The sequence below is a fragment of the Malania oleifera genome, chromosome 3, assembly GCF_029873635.1.
Source record: "Malania oleifera isolate guangnan ecotype guangnan chromosome 3, ASM2987363v1, whole genome shotgun sequence".
NCBI classification, from domain to species: domain Eukaryota; kingdom Viridiplantae; phylum Streptophyta; class Magnoliopsida; order Santalales; family Ximeniaceae; genus Malania; species Malania oleifera.
In genome coordinates this window covers 105,746,388-105,765,402 of record NC_080419.1, presented here as the reverse complement: position 1 = coordinate 105,765,402, position 19,015 = coordinate 105,746,388, and the positions used below count along the sequence as shown (strand labels likewise).

General features: G+C 40.6%; 1 protein-coding gene across 2 annotated transcripts; it reads left to right on the top strand.

Annotated features, from left to right (window-relative positions):
* Positions 1-589: 589 nt before the first annotated feature.
* LOC131152002 (double-stranded RNA-binding protein 4-like) lies at positions 590-18,939 on the top strand. 2 transcript variants are annotated; one of them, XM_058103553.1, is made up of 5 exons: positions 590-1,259; positions 3,494-3,756; positions 17,759-17,972; positions 18,146-18,274; positions 18,359-18,939. In XM_058103553.1, exons 1-5 carry the CDS (start codon positions 1,235-1,237, stop codon positions 18,391-18,393), a joined length of 666 nt encoding a protein of 221 aa, XP_057959536.1. In that variant the 5' UTR covers positions 590-1,234; the 3' UTR covers positions 18,394-18,939. The 2 variants fall into 2 exon arrangements, with proteins under 2 accessions (XP_057959536.1, XP_057959537.1); XM_058103554.1 differs by having other exon boundaries at positions 593-1,259; positions 18,184-18,274.
* Positions 18,940-19,015: the final 76 nt, after the last annotated feature.

The window sequence follows — 19,015 nt, the reverse complement described above, 5'->3', positions numbered from 1 at the left end:
AATAATGTCAAATGGGAAAAAAATATGAAAATTAAGAACTTGTGTGTGATATATATAAATGATTTATGTTTATTTATATTTTTTGTGAATAGTTTGTCGAGGAGATTGTTTGTCCCTAGGTTTCATAAAAATGGATTGATAATAATGAACTATCGTGTACTAAAGGATTTGTGCTTAACTTGTTTTTAATAGGATTAAGTCATTGAAGTTGAAAAATTGAGAAAAGATTTAAAAGTTAAAATCCTATTTATTTGCACTTTCATTCTTTTATATATTGTAAAACACTTGAAAATATTAAAAACATGGCACAAATAGACTAAGTATTGTGTGTATCCCACATTGGTAGAAAAGTTTCACATCGATAGAAAAGTTGTTTTGAATTTTTTCTCTATTTGACTCACATTGGTGAAAAGTTATTTTGTGCACAGTTTTGCAAATTAACATATGATTTTTCTCTTTGACAACTAATTAACGGTCGACTGATCTCAGTAAGCAATCAATCAACTTAACTTGAAAATTTTTATAACAGGTGTAAGCTACCTAGTTTTATTCTAATCTCTATATATATGCCCTCTAAAGCTTAAAGAATATTAGACAACATACCTATATTGAATTTTCTAGTGTCCAAACTCTTTATTTTCTCTTATTCTCTCATGTTCTCTTAATCTCTCATGTGCATTAAATTGCTTAAAATGATATTTTTTGTTCTTCTTTATGAGAAATGCCGGGTGTCCTTCGCCGGCATCTACCGGAGCAAGCCTAGGATGCACCACAGCGGAGACTAATCCCACGCCCCACAGTTCGGCCCTTCGGCCCTGCAGGGAGTAAATCAGGATTCAAACTGATATTTTGTTTGTTATTTCGCAGTTGATTTTTTTGAAACCCAGATTTTTGAATCAACTCCTGAAAAGAATTGATGCGAAAATGACGCAATTGGATTGGGCAAGGGCCACGCCAGAAACAGATTACACAGAAAAGAAAGGAATCTTTCATCGCGTGCCCAAGTACGGAAATTCCAGAGGAGCCAATGGAAGATGCCCAGACGATGTTTACGTCCTCCTCCACAGCCAATCGGCGACGCCCACACCTCGTGCACTGCTCTGCGTTGCTCTGGTTTGCTTATATATAGCAAACCATTAAAAGCCTTCCCCATTCTCTGCAAGTCTGCTGCTCCAGCAACCCAACTCTCATTTTAGTTTTCATTGGTCTTCACACCATCTCCTTCTCTACTAGAATGGCTTCTTCTTCATCCTGTGCTGGTGAGTTTCTTCTCCTTAGCTTCACGCTTCTTGGGTTTTGTTCAGTTTTAGGTTTTTCTGTGTAGAATATTTATGGTTAAGGCCTCCGGTATATGTCAAGTTTTATTCTATATTATTTCATTTAAGTTGGAAGTTGGAATCCCTTCATCGGTGGGGTTCATGCACGCCTGTCTTCTAGTGTTTGACGATTGCTTCTTTCAAAAAGATGAGAACATATTTTTTTGATCAAGGTTCATCAAATGCAAGTTCATAATTTTTTCTAATTTTTTCTTTTTGTTCTTTGTTTTTTTTCCCCTAACAAACATGACCAACTGATATGGGTTAAGAATAAAAAAAACAGATACAAATGAATCATGGACATAATTGATGATTTTTCTTGAGATGGATAGTGCTGTTTGTACAAAAATAAAAAATGCAGTCCAAGATGTACCAGCTGATCTTGAATGCATAATAAAATGACATTTATATGAAAAAAAAAAATGCATTAAAGAAGCATTTATGAGGGTTCAGGGATAAAATCACTGTTTCCAAGTGGAACTGGATATATTTTCCTCCTTTTTTTAATTTTTTTTTCTTCAAAGAAATTTTCCACTTGAGACTACTATGTGACAGCATGCTTCACTGTTTTGGTTATTAATCTTTCTTTGTTTAGCAAATTTAAATTCCAGGACTAGGAAAATTAGAAATGAAAAGAATGCCATATGATCCTCAGCAAACATACTCATAAAGGTCCAAGTTCCTACATAATTTAGAAATTCTGATTCCCTTGTAATGTATCTTAGGACATGCACACCTATAGAAAATAATACAGATAGTGTTAGCGACAACCTTTTTCTCCCTGGAAGTTGAGACTTCCTCTCGTGTGGCCCTTGGGTGAACTCTTGGGCAGGGTCATCTGAAACTTGTTTGGAGTCTAGACTGTCGAGGCTGTCGATCCTTTGTATGTATGGACTCGAAGGAACTGCAAATGTTGCTAAGAGGATGGTTGTAGGAGTTCTGCCAAGGGCGTCTTTCCTTGAATTTAGGAAGTTTGAACCCATAGAGAAAGATGATACTCTTGGATCTGAAGAAAGAGGACACGGAAGATATGAAATGATATTGAGCTTGGGCATTTGAGGTGTGAGCTAAACTATTGAGGCTTGAGGTCTCGAAGAAATTCAAGTGGATATCTTGGGGTTGGATTTTGACTGAATGATGAATATCAGAATCTTGTGATTTATGAGGATATTGGGCATGCTTTAAGAAACTTGGGATGTGAACCCCAAATTTTTGAGATGGGAAATGTTTTGAGAGATCTCAAGGGCGTGGGCTCATCTTTGGGGTGGAATATTGGAAATGAGATGGATGTCATTTTTAATGTGGTGCCACAAATTCGTGAGATTGTTGAATTTGGGAGCTTTTGGGAAGTTGAAATTGTTGAGAATTTAGTACAAATAAATATTAAACAAAATACAAATAAAAAACTAAACACAATTTTTACAATATATCTTGCTCTCTTTTAAGGTGATTCAAGCCCCTTGAGGTTTTTGGCCTAGCCCATAAATGGTTGTAGCAAAACTCCTCTTGACTTGTTTTTCCCAAGATATCTAGCCTATTTTGAATCACATGACTCTCCAATCCTGTGCAAATGGAGGAGTTCAAATCTCTACAAAAAAACATCTTTCTTTGGTTGTCAAACTTTCTAGTTATAAATGATTGTGTTGGCATGAGAGAATGTTATGTTGAGAATAGTATGAGAAGAGTGGTGTGAAGTGTCAATGCCTTAGGGTGTATTTACTGGTACACATGACCCTTCATTACACACGAAATTAATAAGTAAGATGTATTTAAAATAAATAGATACATATGTAAGTTTCAAGTACATTTACTTAACTAATATTATGAAGTTATGAAATTTGTGAATGAATGACCCAATTAAATATAGATGCATATCCCATTCTAAGGTACATATCCCTTTTCCCAAGATATATTCGCCAATATTTGTAGTTAATAGTATTAAAATGAGTTGGGGGATTGGCTAGAAAGTTTTCTATTGATATGTTCCAATAAGGATGCAAACCAAAGGCTATAACTTCTTTGGGATGCTTGATTTGGATTTCCTTTTAGTAATCATTGGATCTACTGCAAGTATCTGTGTGAGCTAGTTTTTTTTTCTTGATGTTGTATTTTATTTTACTTTTTGAAGGCATGCTGGTAGAATGTTGAGGCATCTCACTTGTGCTATCTTTGTTTAGATTCCCTAAAGCCGCTGGCATACAAGAACCTTCTCCAAGAGTATACACAAAAATTAAATTTGCCATTCCCAATTTACTATACTATCAATGAAGGGTATCAGCATGCACCAGAGTTCAAGTCAACTGTTTTTGTTGAGGGAATAGCATACCCTTCTTCGCAAACATTTTTCAAACTAAAAGACGCTGAGCAAAGTGCTGCAAAATATGCGCTTGAGTGCATAAAGAAACAGACAAAGCAAGAAGAATCCCTCCTTCTAGATCAGGTTATTGCATGATGTTTGTAATCTTTTTTGACATGTGTTAGGATTTGTTTGACTAATGAAAATCGATTGAATAGCATTTGTTTGACTAATTAAAATTGATTGCTCAAACAATGTGTAGAAGTAAGGTTTATGTTTCTATGATGCTCAAGTTTCCTTTAGCACTTTTTTCTGTACTATTCAGCATGTGCCCATGTATTATTTTAATTTTGTGGTCTGCATTAGTGATGGGATTTTACGTAATATTTTCAAGGGAATCGATTAGATTGTGTTCGGAAAGTTGTTTGTTTTTGGTGTTTGTGAAGTATATTCGTGATCTAGCTCTTTTATATGCATGGATGGGGGATTTTGCATAAAATATTTCATATTTTATTCAAGTTTTGATAGTTTGTAGACATGATTTAGTTCGCTAGTATTTCATATAGTTCTCAAATCACAAAGCCTTTAGATATATATGCTCTTTTTTGTTCTATTTTACAGGGACTAGTTTTTGGCGAGGGCTCTTTTATAATAAAGCACAACTTTTTACTATTGATTGAAAGAGACATTTCTTAATAGCGAATTCCAGGCTATTTGCAATTGTTATAGGCATGAAATAATGATAATTATAAATGTGTATATCAAGGATTAATAGTTACTCCTCCACATGTGCAACCCAGTGTCATGTGGAAAGGGAAGCAACAACAAATACATTCATTTTGGGAAAAAGATTATTTTTGAAAAGTAGATGATAAATGTGGGCAACAAAAATAAAACTTAGGACCTCCTAGCAACTGTGTATCTAATACCATTTACAATAATACTTGATCTAAAAGCTGAAGTTGTTAGGTTGTAGGCCAATCATGTATATCAAGCCATCACAGAAGTTATATCTTCTACTTGGATTTTTTAATGGAATGCAGGGTGTCACGGGCCGAATATTTCACACCTTTGTGAAAGGACCGTGCGGCGCTAGCTAAAGCCCTCTTGTTTAACTAGCTAGCGTAGCGTTTACTACAATTCACTAACAAAACACTTTCATTGTCATTCAAGCAAATGTAAGCAAACGTAATAAGCAAATTATGAAAGCAATGACGCTTAAGCAGTAAAGCAACATAATTCATTATCAACACCTCCGTTAACAATGTGTGTCTAGCGAGGGAGGCAAGTAGGCTAAACACGTTGACAATAACTAGTGAGTTTTACAAATTGATGAACACTCACCGTCCCCTAAAGAGCTTTCTATGCAATTCTCACTCTGGCACTAGGAAACATCAATATGATCGAGGAGTCATACTCCCTTTTTTAGCTTAGGGAAAAACTATCTCTGAAAAATAACCCTACACTAGTATTTACATGATGAAAACCCATCCCAAATGCATGAAAGAAGCGGTCACAGGCAAGTATAATGCCTTGAGCAAGCTCGGCTCATGACCCCCCCCATTTATGTGGTCGACGTCCTCATAAACTTTGGCATTAGGTATACTTGAACTTTGTTCATTAACGGTTGAATATCTTTCGCAGAAATCTAGTTGATTTCTTCATCGCCAAGGCCTTTCCACTTCACTAAGAACTCTGCTGCTTCTTCCTTAAGGATGTGAACTCTCAATATGCCAGGATGTTTTCAACTTCTCGTCTGTCGGGTTGCATTGTCTTCAATTCTGCTCTGGTTGGCTTACCTCTACTTGGATCTTAGGTGTCAGCGTTGAACGGCTTGAGGTAGCTAATGTAAAACACAGGATGCACTTTCATCAAAGCCGGAGGGTCAATTTTGTAAAAGGCCTTCCTGACCTTGGGCAAGATGGGGACTAGTCCTTCATATTTACGAAGTAGTCTCCTATCTTATCCTCGTAGTGACCTGATCTGTTTAGGATTGATCTTAACAAGCACCAAATCACCTATGTTGAAGTGCTGCGGTCTTCTCCCCTAATCTGCCCACGTCATCTGCTTAGAAGCTTTTTTCAGGTAGGCTCGGGCAATCTCGACATTCTGTCTCCACTCTTTGGTGAAGATTTATGCTCTGGGACTCTTTCCTATAGACGACTCATCCACTGTGTGAGGTAACAATGGTTGCTGGCCTGTAACAAGTTCAAAAGGGCTCTTGTTGGTTTTTGAGCTCTTTTGGGCATTGAAACAAAACTGAGCCACATCAAGTAGTTTCACCCATTCTCTTGGTTGCATTGACAACTGGCGCAAGTACTCTTCTAGTAGTCCGTTGAATCTCTCCGTCTGTTCGTCTGTCTACGGATGGTAGCTTGAAGAGATGTCAATCTGTGAACCGAGGATTCTGAAAAGTTCTGTCCAGAATTTGTCGGTGAATCTTGAGTCTCGGTCATTGAGAATATCTTAAGAAAGACCCCAATACTTCACAATATTCTTGAAGAATAATTGTGCTGTCTCCTTTGCCGAACAGTACTTTGGTGCGGATAGAAACGTATCGTGCTTCAAAAACCTGTCTATAACCAAAAGTATAGACCCTGCATCTCCCACTCTGGGCTGGTTGGTGAGGAAGTCTAGTGAGACACTTTCCCACGGTCTAGATCAGTGTTTTAAAATGTGTAAGGCGAGGTGTAAGCCTTAAGGCGTTGAGGTGCAAGTATTTTGGGACTGTATTTTTTTAAATAATTAATAAATAAAATCAATTTATATATAGTAAAAAAATGAGAAAAAATTTAGAATAATGGAGAAAAAAATAAAAATATAATTTTTAAATATCATATAAGCCAATTTTAGATAACAAACACAAATAATACATGTTAAAAAATAAACATGAGCCACATTACCAAAAGAATAAAAAAAAACCAAATTAAGGCATCATCCAAAAGAATAGAAAAAGCCAAATTAAAGTCATCCACTAATTTCTAAGTATATAAAACTAAATAAACAGAGGTAGATCAAATTGAAGGGTCCACGATTGCTTGGAGGAATCGTTAGAGAGGGAGAAGGCACTGGAGGAAAGCTACGGAAGCTTCGTCGAGTCGTCGGAGAGGGAGAAGGAGCTGGAGGAAAGCTACGGAAGCTTCGTCGACTTGTCGAAGAAGACTGGAGGCTTCATTGAGAGATTAGAAGCATTGTCTAGAGGAATTGTCGAGAGAGCAGAGGAGAAGAAGCTCTGCGGGAGAGAATTCCTCCTAGATCCTCGTAGCGGCTTTCGATCGTCGAATCAGGCGATGAACGACGAGTGAATTGAAGAGAGTGGGCGCGGGTTAGAAAGAGAGAGAGAGAGAGAGAAAGTGATTTCTTAATCACTAAGCAACCAAAAATCTTATTTATAAGTCATAGACCCGGTCACATTCGTCAACGAAATGACGCCTTCGTCAATGAACCGCAGAATAATGTTTGTCGGCGAGAGAAGACCTTTGCCAACGAACTCTAAACCTGAAATTTTCAGCCATTCGGGATTTCTTCGTCGACGATGCTCTGAACTTCGTTGACGAATAACAGAAGGGCCTTCGTCGACGAAAACAGGGGATTCGTCAACGAAGCCTATTAAAATTTCATTTTTAACTTTCCTTTTCTTCTTTTCTTATTTATTTCTTTATTTTTCGGGTTCGGGTTTCTATAATCTCCCCCCTTATAAAAATTTCGTCCTCGAAATTTGCTACCAGTTGCTATTACATCATCTGAACTATCACTACTCTGACTCTAGAAAGAGTCGACAACCACCCACATGGCAGCCCCATCCCGAATTTATTACTTGCTCTCACTTATGGCGGAGGAATACTGTGGTTTACACATAATGTCTCGGGAGATTACAATATCCATACAAAACTCTCCCGAAGACCAAACATACTCTAAATCATAAACAAACTTACTTTAACTGCGATACATACACACCACTTACTTACCGTTTTGTTTACCTGTCTAGCTCTGAGCGTCTCTGAGTAACTGTGGGTACTTCTGACGAATCTCTGACTCTAATTCCCATGAAGCTTCCTCCACTGCGTGATTACACCACAGTACCTTTACTAACGGAATCCTCTTCGTACGTAACTCCTGCTCCCTATGATCTAGGATCTGAACTGGTATCTCCTCATATGCTAACGTGTCCCCGAACTCCAAAGACTCGTAACTGATCACATGCGAAGGATCTGGAACATACCTCCTAAGCATAGATATGTGGAACACGTCGTGAATCCTAGATAGTACTGGAGGTAGTGTTATCCTGTACGCCATCGGACCGACTCTTTCTAGAATCTCGAACGGTTCGACGTATCTAGGGCTTAGCTTGCCCTTCCTACCAAACCTCATTGCTCCTTTCATCAGAGCGATTCTCAAGAATATAACATCACCTATCTCGAACTCTAACTCTCGCCGGCGTATATTTGCGTTGCTCTTCTACTGACTCTGAGCCGTTTTAATCCATTCTCTGATGAGCTTGACCTTCTATGAGGTCTACTGGACCAACTCTGGCCCCAAAATCTGTCGCTCACCAACCTCATCCCAGTACAACGGTGATAGGCATCTCCGGCCATATAGTGCCTCATACGGTGTTATCCCGATGCTGACCTGAAAACTATATCCAGGACACATGCTCTCAGCATATCCTCTAGAATTTGGATGGTCCTCTTTAACTGACCATCGGCCTGTGGGTGAAATGCAGTACTGAACGTGAGTTGAGATCTCAATGCTGTAGACTCTTCGAAATCCGGGAATTAAACTGCAGATCCTTATATGAAACAATAAACACCGGTACTCCGTGCAATCTGACAATCTCCTGAACATAAAGCTCTGCTAGCATATTCATGGAATAATTGACTTTAACTGGGATGAAATGAGCTGTGTTCGTCAATCTGTCAACCACAACCCAAATCGCATTTTGCTTGTGAAATGCTAATGGCAATCCCATGACAAAATCCATGGAAATGTGCTCCCACTTCCACTTAGAATGAGAAGTAGTTGCAACGGTCTCGCTGGTCTCTGGTGCTCGGCCTTCACCTGCTGACATGTCAGACATTGCTCTACAAAACGGGCAATCTCTCATTTCATGTTAGACCACCAGAAAGATTCCCGCAAATCCTTGTACATCTTTGTACTCACTGGATGTACTGTATAGAGCAAACGATGTGTCTCCTCTAGATTGACTCGCTTGACCTCGGCATCATTCGGTACACATATCCTGGTATGGAATCTCAATACCCCATCGTCGAAGATATTGAAATCCAGATTTGAACCATCTTGAACCCCTTCCATAACCCCTACCAGCTATGCGTCTTCCGTCTGAGCTGTTTTGATCCTTTTCCGTAAGGTCGGTTGTACAATCAGGCTAGCAATGAATGCCTGGTGATTTCCTTCCACTAACTCCACGCCTAACCTTTTCAGATCTATGCTGATCTGATGCTGAACACCCACTGCTGAGACTGACGCAGCCACTGACTTCCGATTTAGAGCATCAGCTACCAGATTAGCTTTTCCTGGGTGGTAACTAATTGTACAATTGTAATCCTTTATCAGTTCAAGCCACCTCTGCTGCCTCATATTCAACTCATTTTGGGTGAAAAAGTACTTAAAATTTTTATAATCAGTAAAAATCTCACACCTTTCACCGTATAGGTAGTGTCTCCAGATCTTTAATGCATAGACCACCGTTGCCAGCTCCATATTGTGCGTCGGGTTATTCTTCTCGTACTCCTTGAGTTGACGAGAAGCGTAGGCAATCACCTTTCCTTGTTGCATTAGGACACACCCGAGTCCCTTTTTAGAGGCGTCACTTGAGATAACAAATCCACCCTTTCCTGACGGAATGGAACACTGGATTAGTAACCAGTCGTTGCTTCAGTTCCTGAAAACTCTGCTCACACTCATCGGTCCACTCAAATTTCATGTTTTACCTCGTGAGCCGTGTTAGTGGACCTGATAGTCTTGAAATCCCCGTTACGAATCTGCGGTAATATCCAGTAAGACCCAGAAAACACCTAACCTTCTGCACTTTCTTCGGTCTCGCCTAGTCCACTACCGCTTCTATTTTGCTCGGGTCCACTAATACCCCTTCTCTGGACACAACATGCCCCAGAAATGCCACTTGCTCTAACCAGAACTCGTATTTCTTAAACTTTGCCAACAACTCCTTCTCCTTAAGCACTTGAAGTACCAAACTCAACTGAGTTGCATGCTCCTCAAGACTCCTCGAATAAACCAAGATGTCGTCAATGAAGACAACTACGAATTGATCTAAGTACTCATGGAATACCCTGTTCATCAATTCCATAAATGCTGCAGGAGCATTGGTCAATCCGAAAGACATAACCATAAATTCATATTGGCCATACCTAGTACGGAATGCAGTCTTTGGTACGTCTTCCAATTTCACCTTCAGCTGATGATACTCGGATCGCAGATCGATTTTGGAGAAGATTTGTGTGCCCTGTAACTGGTCAAACAGATTGTCAATCCTAGGTAACGGGTATTTATTCTTCACTGTTACCTTGTTAATCTCTCTGTAGTCAATGCACATCCTCATTGACCCATCCTTCTTCTTCACAAACAACACCGGTGCTCCCCAAGGTAAAACACTCAATTGGATGTAGCCCTTATCAAGTAACTCTTGTAGCTGCTCCTTTAACTCCCTCAGTTCTGCTGGAGCCATTCGATACGAAGTCTTCGATATTGGTGCCGTCCCTGGAGTCAACTCAATAGCGAACTCCACCTCGCGGTCAGGAGGCAATCCCGATAAGTCCTCTGGGAACACATCTGAGAACTCCTTTACTACGAGAATATCCTCCAATCTAAGCTCCTCTCTCAGTGTTTCTTTCACAAACGCAAGGTAGCCATGGCATACCTCCAGAAGTAACCTCCTCGCCTAAATGGCTGAGAGGATCCGTGGTGCTGAACGCACACACGACCCCACATACTTGAATTCCTGCTCCCCGGGAGGCCTGAATACTACCTCCTTTCTATGACAGTCGATATTTGCATAACTGACCGCTAGCCAGTCCATTCCCAGAATGATATCGAAGCTGTGCATATCGAACACAATTAAATTAACCGGCAATACTCTCCCCTAAATCTCCACTGGAAAATCCTGAATCACTCTACTACATATGACTACTGAACCTGATGGTGTAGCCACTGCTAATTCATCATCTAATAGTTGTATCTCTATCCCATATAGTTTGACTAATCCTCGGAAAATGAAGGAATGCTTCGCTTCTAAATCAAATAGTATAACAGCTTTATTCGAAAACATATAAATATTATTTGTCACCACATCTCATGCGTTCTCAGCGTCACCAGGAGTTAAGGAATACACCATCGCCTGAGTCGTACCCCTCTGATATCCACCTCATGGTGCTTGATAGCCACCCCTATATGGCTATTGTGGGAGTGCGTTGCTCCTCGGTGTGCCACAATCTCACGCCAGATGCCCTGGATTACCACACTGGTAGCAAACACTTGAACCCATCATGCACTTCCCTGCATGCCACTTGCCACAAGTAGGACCAGCAAAGGAAAATGTGGTACCCTGAGATGTACCACCACCTGGCTCTCGCCGCTGGCCTCCATCACCACCATATTTCTTCCAAGAACCCTGCCTCATACCTGAGTAAGAACTGGAAGGCGTCGACCTCTTCTTCGGGTTCTGGACCTCTGTATCTCCTTGCAGGTTCTCCTCTGCCACAATGACTTTATCCACTAGAGTAGCAAAGTCCTGTATCTGTAGTATCGCCACCTGCTTCAGAATTTCCTTCTTTAGACCCCTCTCAAACTTTCAAGCTTTCCTCACCTCATCCGGTACCATAAAAGAAGCAAAGCGGGACAGCTCCATGAATCGGACGGTGTATTGTTGAGCTGTCAGTTGCCCCCGAGTCAGACTCATGAACTCTTCCATCTTTGCATTCCTGACAGAGGCCGGAAAGTACCGCTCAAAGAACACTGCTCTGAAACGGCTCCACATCATAGTCGTTGGTACCGGTCTTTGCTCCTCTAGCATCCTTACCGATTCCCACCGCCTCTCGACTTCTGCAATCAACTTAAACGTCGCGTAGAGCACTTTCTGCTCATCTATACAATGCAGAACAACCATGATCTTCTCAATCTCCCGAATCCAATTCTCAGCACGGATCAGGTCGGTGCTCCCTATGAAGGTAAGGGGTTTTAGTCAGGTGAACTGTTCAATAGAACCTCCTAGCTCAGCCATGGGACGGTCCTGCCCCCTAGAATTCCGCATAACCTCCGCCATAAACTGCTGGGCGAAGTCCTGAAGTACCACCATAGTGTCACTACCAGTCTCATGGCTAGCTCCCTCACCGCTACCTCCTCCGGCTTTAGCAATGTTATCCCCTGACTCCATCCTGAAGAGATAATCAAGAAAGTTGTTTAGAATCTTTGTACCCTACACATCTGCTACCACTATAATACCATAAGACTTACTCTAATAACTTAACGTCCCTAATGACGACATACTCTACCAACTTATTATTCCCATTCTAGCTTAAGTTCCATCTCTTGATTCTCTCCACTCGGAAACAAAACCGTCAATGGATTGCTGTGATTTTCTAAACCCGTCAACTGATCCAGAAAAACATAGAAGTCCGCTAGTGGGTTTTGATTCTGATTCAGACCTGCTTCCCTCTGGTTTTGGAGTGTTCTTGGCTGTGGGCTGCTCTGTTGCTTCGGTTTTGCTAGGCCAGATCTGAAGTTGAGTTGATTTTTTGAAAGATTAAGATGATAGAGCCATTCTAATTGAAAACGGATTTTGCCTCGGTTCCTTTTCATTTTAGAATTATGATTGCGTTTTGAAGTTTCAGGTGATAGTCCTGTTTTCAGTGCACAGGTTTGTTCCTCAGTTCTTGTTTCGGTGGTGGCTAACAGTGCCTGTTTGATCCGTTCGCCGTGTCACTGTTGGGTTTGTTTTTGTTTATGGGCAGGTTTTTTGAAATTAAAAAGCGGTCCGAGTCTCCTTCACATGCTCATGGGTCGCCTCATGCCTGTCAGCTATTCTCCTGTCCGATTGCATGCATTGGTGCCACGTGTTAGTTTTTCCGTGTGATTTTATTGAAGTCCCTGTGCGCGTCTTATTTGTGCCTAGGTGGTTCTGGTTGGCGTGCCTTCCGCTGGTCTCGCCACGTGTTGGAGTTAGGTCAGTGTAGTTATTACTCCCAGTGACCTTACAGATTGTCCCTCTGCGCTCTGATATTTCCTCTCTCGCTGTCTGGCCATGTGGTTGGGTGTGTGCCATGTGTTTGTCCTTTCTGGTGGGGTTGTGAAGTGTGGTGACTGCTGAGTAGCTTCGTCCTGCAGGGGTAAGAATGAGTAAACGTGGGGGAAATAAAAAGGGTGGTAAATTTAACACCGAGGCCGAGAGGAATCAGGAAATTGACGAGTGCATTAAGAAGTCTCTTACAGGCTTTGATGGCCTGTACAAGTCTGCAGCGTGGAAAAAACTATTTCTTGAAGCACTGAGAAATAAAATTGAAGTGGATAACGGTGGATGCTCGACACCAAAATTCAGATCATGGGTAGATGAGGATGACTCAGTATCTGAGTCGCTTGATACAAAGGAAACTGCCGTGGAAGGTGCTCCTTCTAGAAAGAAGGAATTTTTCAGTGAGGAGAATCAGTAGCAGATCTGTGAGACAACTGAACCTGGAATTGACTCTCAGAAGCAGAAGATAGAGTGTGTGGGCAAAACCATAATGAGAAACAACAAAAGAGTGGCGTGGGCTGATTTATTTGCAAATAATAGACACCCCAATTGCTGCGGATCAATTCCGAAATTTGCAAACGATGGAACCTGTGCTCAAATCCCACCTGAGGATCTGTTTAGCTATGAGAGTGTGGCTAACAAATACTTGCTTGGATACTTTACGAGCAAATTTCCGGGTAAAACAACATTTGACTCCTTGCTTAGATCATGTAAAGTTGAAGTTGATTACATGCAACATGATATAGGTTGGATAATCCTCCATTTTCAGAAGGAAGAAGACCTATCTGAGGTGCTACAAAAAGGGACCGTATTTAATCTTTGGCAAACCTTTTCTGCTGAAAAGAATGCCTAGGTTCTTCCAGTTTAAGTCTGAACAGAGAACGACCCTCCCTGTTTGGATTCAGCTGAAGGGCTTGCCTATGGAGATGTGGACATCAAATGCTTTAGGTAGAATCTGTTCGGTAATTAGGGATCCATTGTATTCTGATAAGCTCACCACTGAAAGAAGTAGACTATTGTATGCCAGAGTACTTGTTGAGATTGATGTTGCTAAAGAATTAAAAAGATCTATCAAGGTGTGTCTTCCTGGTGATGTTTGCATTGAACAGGAGATTTTTTATGAAAATCTTCCAAGATATTGTAAGAGATGCAAGCTTATAGGTCACACGGAGGGCCAGTGTCCGTTGGTAAAATATAAGCCTATCTCAGAAAGAAAGAAGACAGAAAAAGTTGAGGAACTGATTGATGGTGAGGAATTAAAGGAAGGAAACGGGAATCACTCTTTGCAGGATGAAGATATGAATCAAGTGCAGCAACAGAGGTCGCATTCCGGGGTGGCTGGTGTTGATGGCAGCATTCCTCTTGCTGGCTCAGTCGCTCTGAAGGGGTGTGGAAGTTTGGATGTGAATCGAAATAATACGGAGCTCCAGCATTCTAGTCAGCAACGATTGGTTGCTTCCCAACCTGATTCTGGCTTGGTGGATGTTGTTGGACAAGGGAAGAGTTGTGATGGCCCAAATAATGCAGGGTCTAAAGAAACAAAGAAGACTATTGCTACCCCTTCTGTTTTGAGTGTGAAGGATTTTGGAAAGAAATTGATTGCTAGTAGGAACTCCATTCCTAATTCGGATGTTGCTGAAAGAATTGACGGCACAGGGCATGCTTCCCTTTTGACTATGGGAAATGGATGGACGGTTGTTCAACCTGTGAAAAGTAAGATCAGGAATAAGAGGTCTAGGCCTCCTTGAGGTCTGATAATCTTGTGTTCCCTTGGATTTCTGGGTATGCCTAGTTTTTGGATGTATTTGCTTCTACTTTCCTTATTGTAATGCCCTGGGTATGTCTTGGTTTGATTGTGCTTGCTTCTAGGTTTTCCTAGATTGGATGCTTCTTGTTTAGATTGGGAGCCTTGGCCTTCCTGCGCGGTGTATGTTCGGAGTTTTTTCTATACATATTCCATTTTGATCTATAAAATTTACCTTTACTGATAAAAAAAACAATGGTCAAGAAGTACCTTGAACCATCATGGGCAGTGACTGTACATGGGCCCCAAAGATCACAATGTACTAATTCAAAAAGTTTAGAGGAATGATGTTGACTAAAGGGAAAAGGAAGACGATGTTGCTTAGCCATAGGACAAACATAGCAAGGCTTTTCATTAATAAGGGAAACATTTTCTTTTACAATAGGATCTTCAATCAAGCCTAGTCTAGGAAAAGAAACATGACCTAGGCGACAATGCCATAGGTCTGAAACAGTGATAGTATTAAGGCAGAAGCAGAATGGAAATGTCCCTTTTGAGGAGCTTTGAAAAAACAGCTACTAAGGTTGAAGAAGGCACTTCAGTTCTCAGCAAGTGGTACAAGCCATTCCTCACTTCACCCATCCCAATCGTTGTCCAAGATAAAAGGTCTTGAATGAAACAAGAATCAGAAAAAAAAAAAAAAACAAGGCAGCAAGTCAGTGAGGATGCAAGCTTCTTGGCTGAAAGTAAATTGAAGGAAAAAGAAGGTACACAAAGAACATCTTGGAGAGTTATCGACTTAGAAATATTAACAACTCCAACATGTGTGACCGGGACTTGATTACCATTTGGTAGTTTTACTGAGCATGAAACAGTTGAAGTAATCATAGAAAGGAAATTGGTGTTGCATACCATATGGTCTGTTGCACCTATATCAATAATCCAAGGTATATTTCCTGACTTAGGTTTTTTGTGTGTTAGTGGAATGGCTCAAATGTATACCAGACATTTTTGAAGTGCCAGGCTCGGTGGAGGCAGTAATAAGATTGGATTGAATTTGATTAGGGGGGTTCAAGTTGGATGAAGGATCCTTGAGCTAAAACAAGGTCATAAGCTACTGATATTGAACCTTGGTTAAACCAATCCTAGCATCACTTCCTTCCTCAGATTCAAAAGATGCAGAGAGAGCTGACTGGTTTGCAAAGGAGTGAGAGACCTTGGCTTTGTTATGAAGCTTTTGGCCGGGAGGGTAACCATGAAGCTTGTAACATTTGTCTGCAGTGTGGCCTGTGATGTTGTAGTGACCACAAACTGGAGCTGCTGCATTGCCTGCCTTGAAGCAATTCTCAATAGAATGCCCCTGAATCCAACAATAAGTGCAGTATGGTCTGTCCCTTTTCTGAGGGGCCACGGGTTTTGAAGTGAACTTAGTGGGAATGAAGGATTTTCTGGCAGCAAGTGCCATGGACTCAAGTGAAGGACCAGAAGACACCATTTGATGTTGGCATTCCTGTTGTTGAACCAAGGAAAATACCTTGTTCATCGGTGGCATAATCTGATCTCTGACATTAGCATAACTATCATTCAAACCCATTAAGAATTGGATGACACAGTCCTGCCGATAGCGTTCAAATAATATCTTTCCACAACAATCTGGAATTGGGTCATAAATTGAAAGTTCATCCCAGAGAGTTTTGAGCTTACCATACTAGAGGCTCACAGAGTCTTGTTCTTGCAGCAAGCTGGCCAAAGCTTTCTTCAACTGAAAAATTCTTGGTCCATTCTGTTGAGAAAAACGATCTTGCAGCTCTTGCCAAATCTCCCTAGCATCATCCACAAAAACAACACTAGACTTAATGGTGTTGCTAATGGAGTTTTGAATCCATGAGACAACCATATCATCACAGCGTTCCCAGATTTCCAATAAAGGGTCGGAGGGGTCAGTGGGCCTCTGAATCGCACCATTGATAGACTCGATTTTGTTTTTGGCTCTCAATGCTCGACGCATTGCACGTGACCATGTGGCATAATTCTCCGCAGTAAGAACGTCAGTAACTAGGTTGACGACAGGGTTATCGCCGTTGTCCAATTGGTATGGATTGGCAGGATCACCATGGTTTAAGAAATTTGAAGATGAAGTGTTTGTATTATTGTTGGTCTTGGGGTTGGCAGGTGCGGCAATAGGGGTCTCAGTCTCAGTCGATGAATCCGCCATGGATGATTGCGCTCACTGCTCTGATACCATGTAACAAATCAAAGAAATGAAGAAGAAAAGAAACAGAGGAGTTAACGAGCTTGCATGGAGGAATTTCTGTATATTTCCAATGACAGAGAAAAAAAGTGATAAAAAATTACGGTGGAGAGAGGCTACACATATATAAGTCTATGCCTAACAAACTAACAGAATCTGTACACTCAGCAACCAAAAGAATATACAGCGCATAAGCTGCAACAGAAAAGACTAACAGAGAGAAGAAGGAATAAAATACAGCTCATCCAAAATTGCCTTCTACTGGCTCTTCCAAACGACACGTAGCTGCTGCTGGAGCTGAACAACACGTGGCTGAAGTTGCAGCTGTATCTTGTAATACAGTATACATGAATAAATGCCAGGTTATTAGCAAACTTTTAGGATTAGGATGTATCAAGTCCATCTTCTATGCAAAGCAGAGTCAGAAACAAATACTAGTGGAAGGCTCAAGTACTTAGGAGGCTAGTTTGCTGCCTATCCAGTGCATACCAATTGGCTTCATGTTTTATGAATTATTATTATCATGTGAATCTTACAGATATTCTCTAATAACATTTGTTAATGATTTTTTTTTTTTCACTGGTAGCACTTTCTGAGCTCTCTGGTTATTTGTTGTTTGCCTCTAATCCCGTATAGGTGCTGAAAATGTGTGAGCAAAAGTTTTCTTTACTACTTCATGTGCCACAATTCTGACATTTGCTTTCTTGTACATGAGATTCATTGATCTGCTGCAGATGCTATGTTCAAAAGTGAGATAATTTTATAATTTTCAGTCGTGATGCTTGTTGTCTGGAAGTTTTTTATTTCCTTCATTATTAATTAAATTACATGCACGTTAATTTTGGTTGGGAGATCTTGTTATCTTGGTTCCCTTTATTCTTGTTAGGATTCGAAATTTTGGAAGTCGATCTTGAATGAATATGCTGTCATGCTGAGACATCCCAAAATTCCGACATATACAGTTAGCCAGATGGGAGAGTCTCGTCCTGCTTTTCTCTCATCAGTGGTTTTTGATGGTAAAACTTACACCGGTGACGTTGGCAGAAGCAAGATAGAGGCAGAACAGCGGGCTGCACGGGCTGCAATTCGTTCGCTTCTTGGTAAATAGGGAGGCTAGTTCACATGATAAGCCATTAAGCTTAGCTTTCATTGTTCACTTAAATCTTCTTATTTACATCTTCCTCCAGCCTATTTTCCCCCAGGGAGGATTATGACACCTGTGTGTGCGCACTGTAGATGTTTTATATTTACATTTAGGAAAAAAAATTTGCAGGATCTGATTCAACTGGTGTTCTTATTAATTCTATCAAGTCCAAGTTCAGGTTTATCTCCAAACCGCGAAAAACCAAGGGTGGAGGACCTGGCTTCACCCAAGGCATCATTCCCATCCATGATCTGACAGGTAATGTCGTGACATAAATGATTTTAGCTAGTGTACTTTTTATGTTTATAGGAGCTAATCATATACTATTGGCGGCATGTTCAGTGGGTTCTTTGCTGCAGCAACAAATGCCCTCGTAAAACACCTCTCCAAAAACTCAAAAAATTTGGCGGTGATTCCAGAGGGCAGAATGGCTTAGCTATAAATGTTTGTGTCCTTTTCCTCTCTTCTACTGAAAAAAGAAGGAATTTACGAGTGAGGATTGTGGTTTGCAAGAGAGGAAAATGTAGCGTCATGGGCAGTGAACTTGTTATAGTTGCTACCATTGTTCTAGGATTTCAGGTTTGCTGTTCCCAATATTCTGCTCACTGGTATTCTCTTTGTGAAGAAGCTGGAAAGTTTAATTGTCTGATGTCTATCTTTATGTTCCCATGCATTTCTAAACACAGAACATGGGTATGTACAGGAAGTATGGTCCAACATTTGCGGATTTGGTGTCATGCTAGGACTATGTTCTAGCTAGCATTCCTGATTTTAAGTAACGTGTTTTGGTGTTTGTAAAGCATGGACTTGGAGATTGGATGATGAACTCTTACAGAAAGCATGGAATTTTGCTTTTATTTTTTCGATACTTTGTGAAATTCTGATAATACTTGCTGCGTAAAGTTGTTTCTTTGTGATGAAAATTTGGGTTTTGTTAACATTTTGTTTTTTCAACATAGAAATGGAATGTAGAGAAGGTGGGTGTTGTCCATTTGTCAT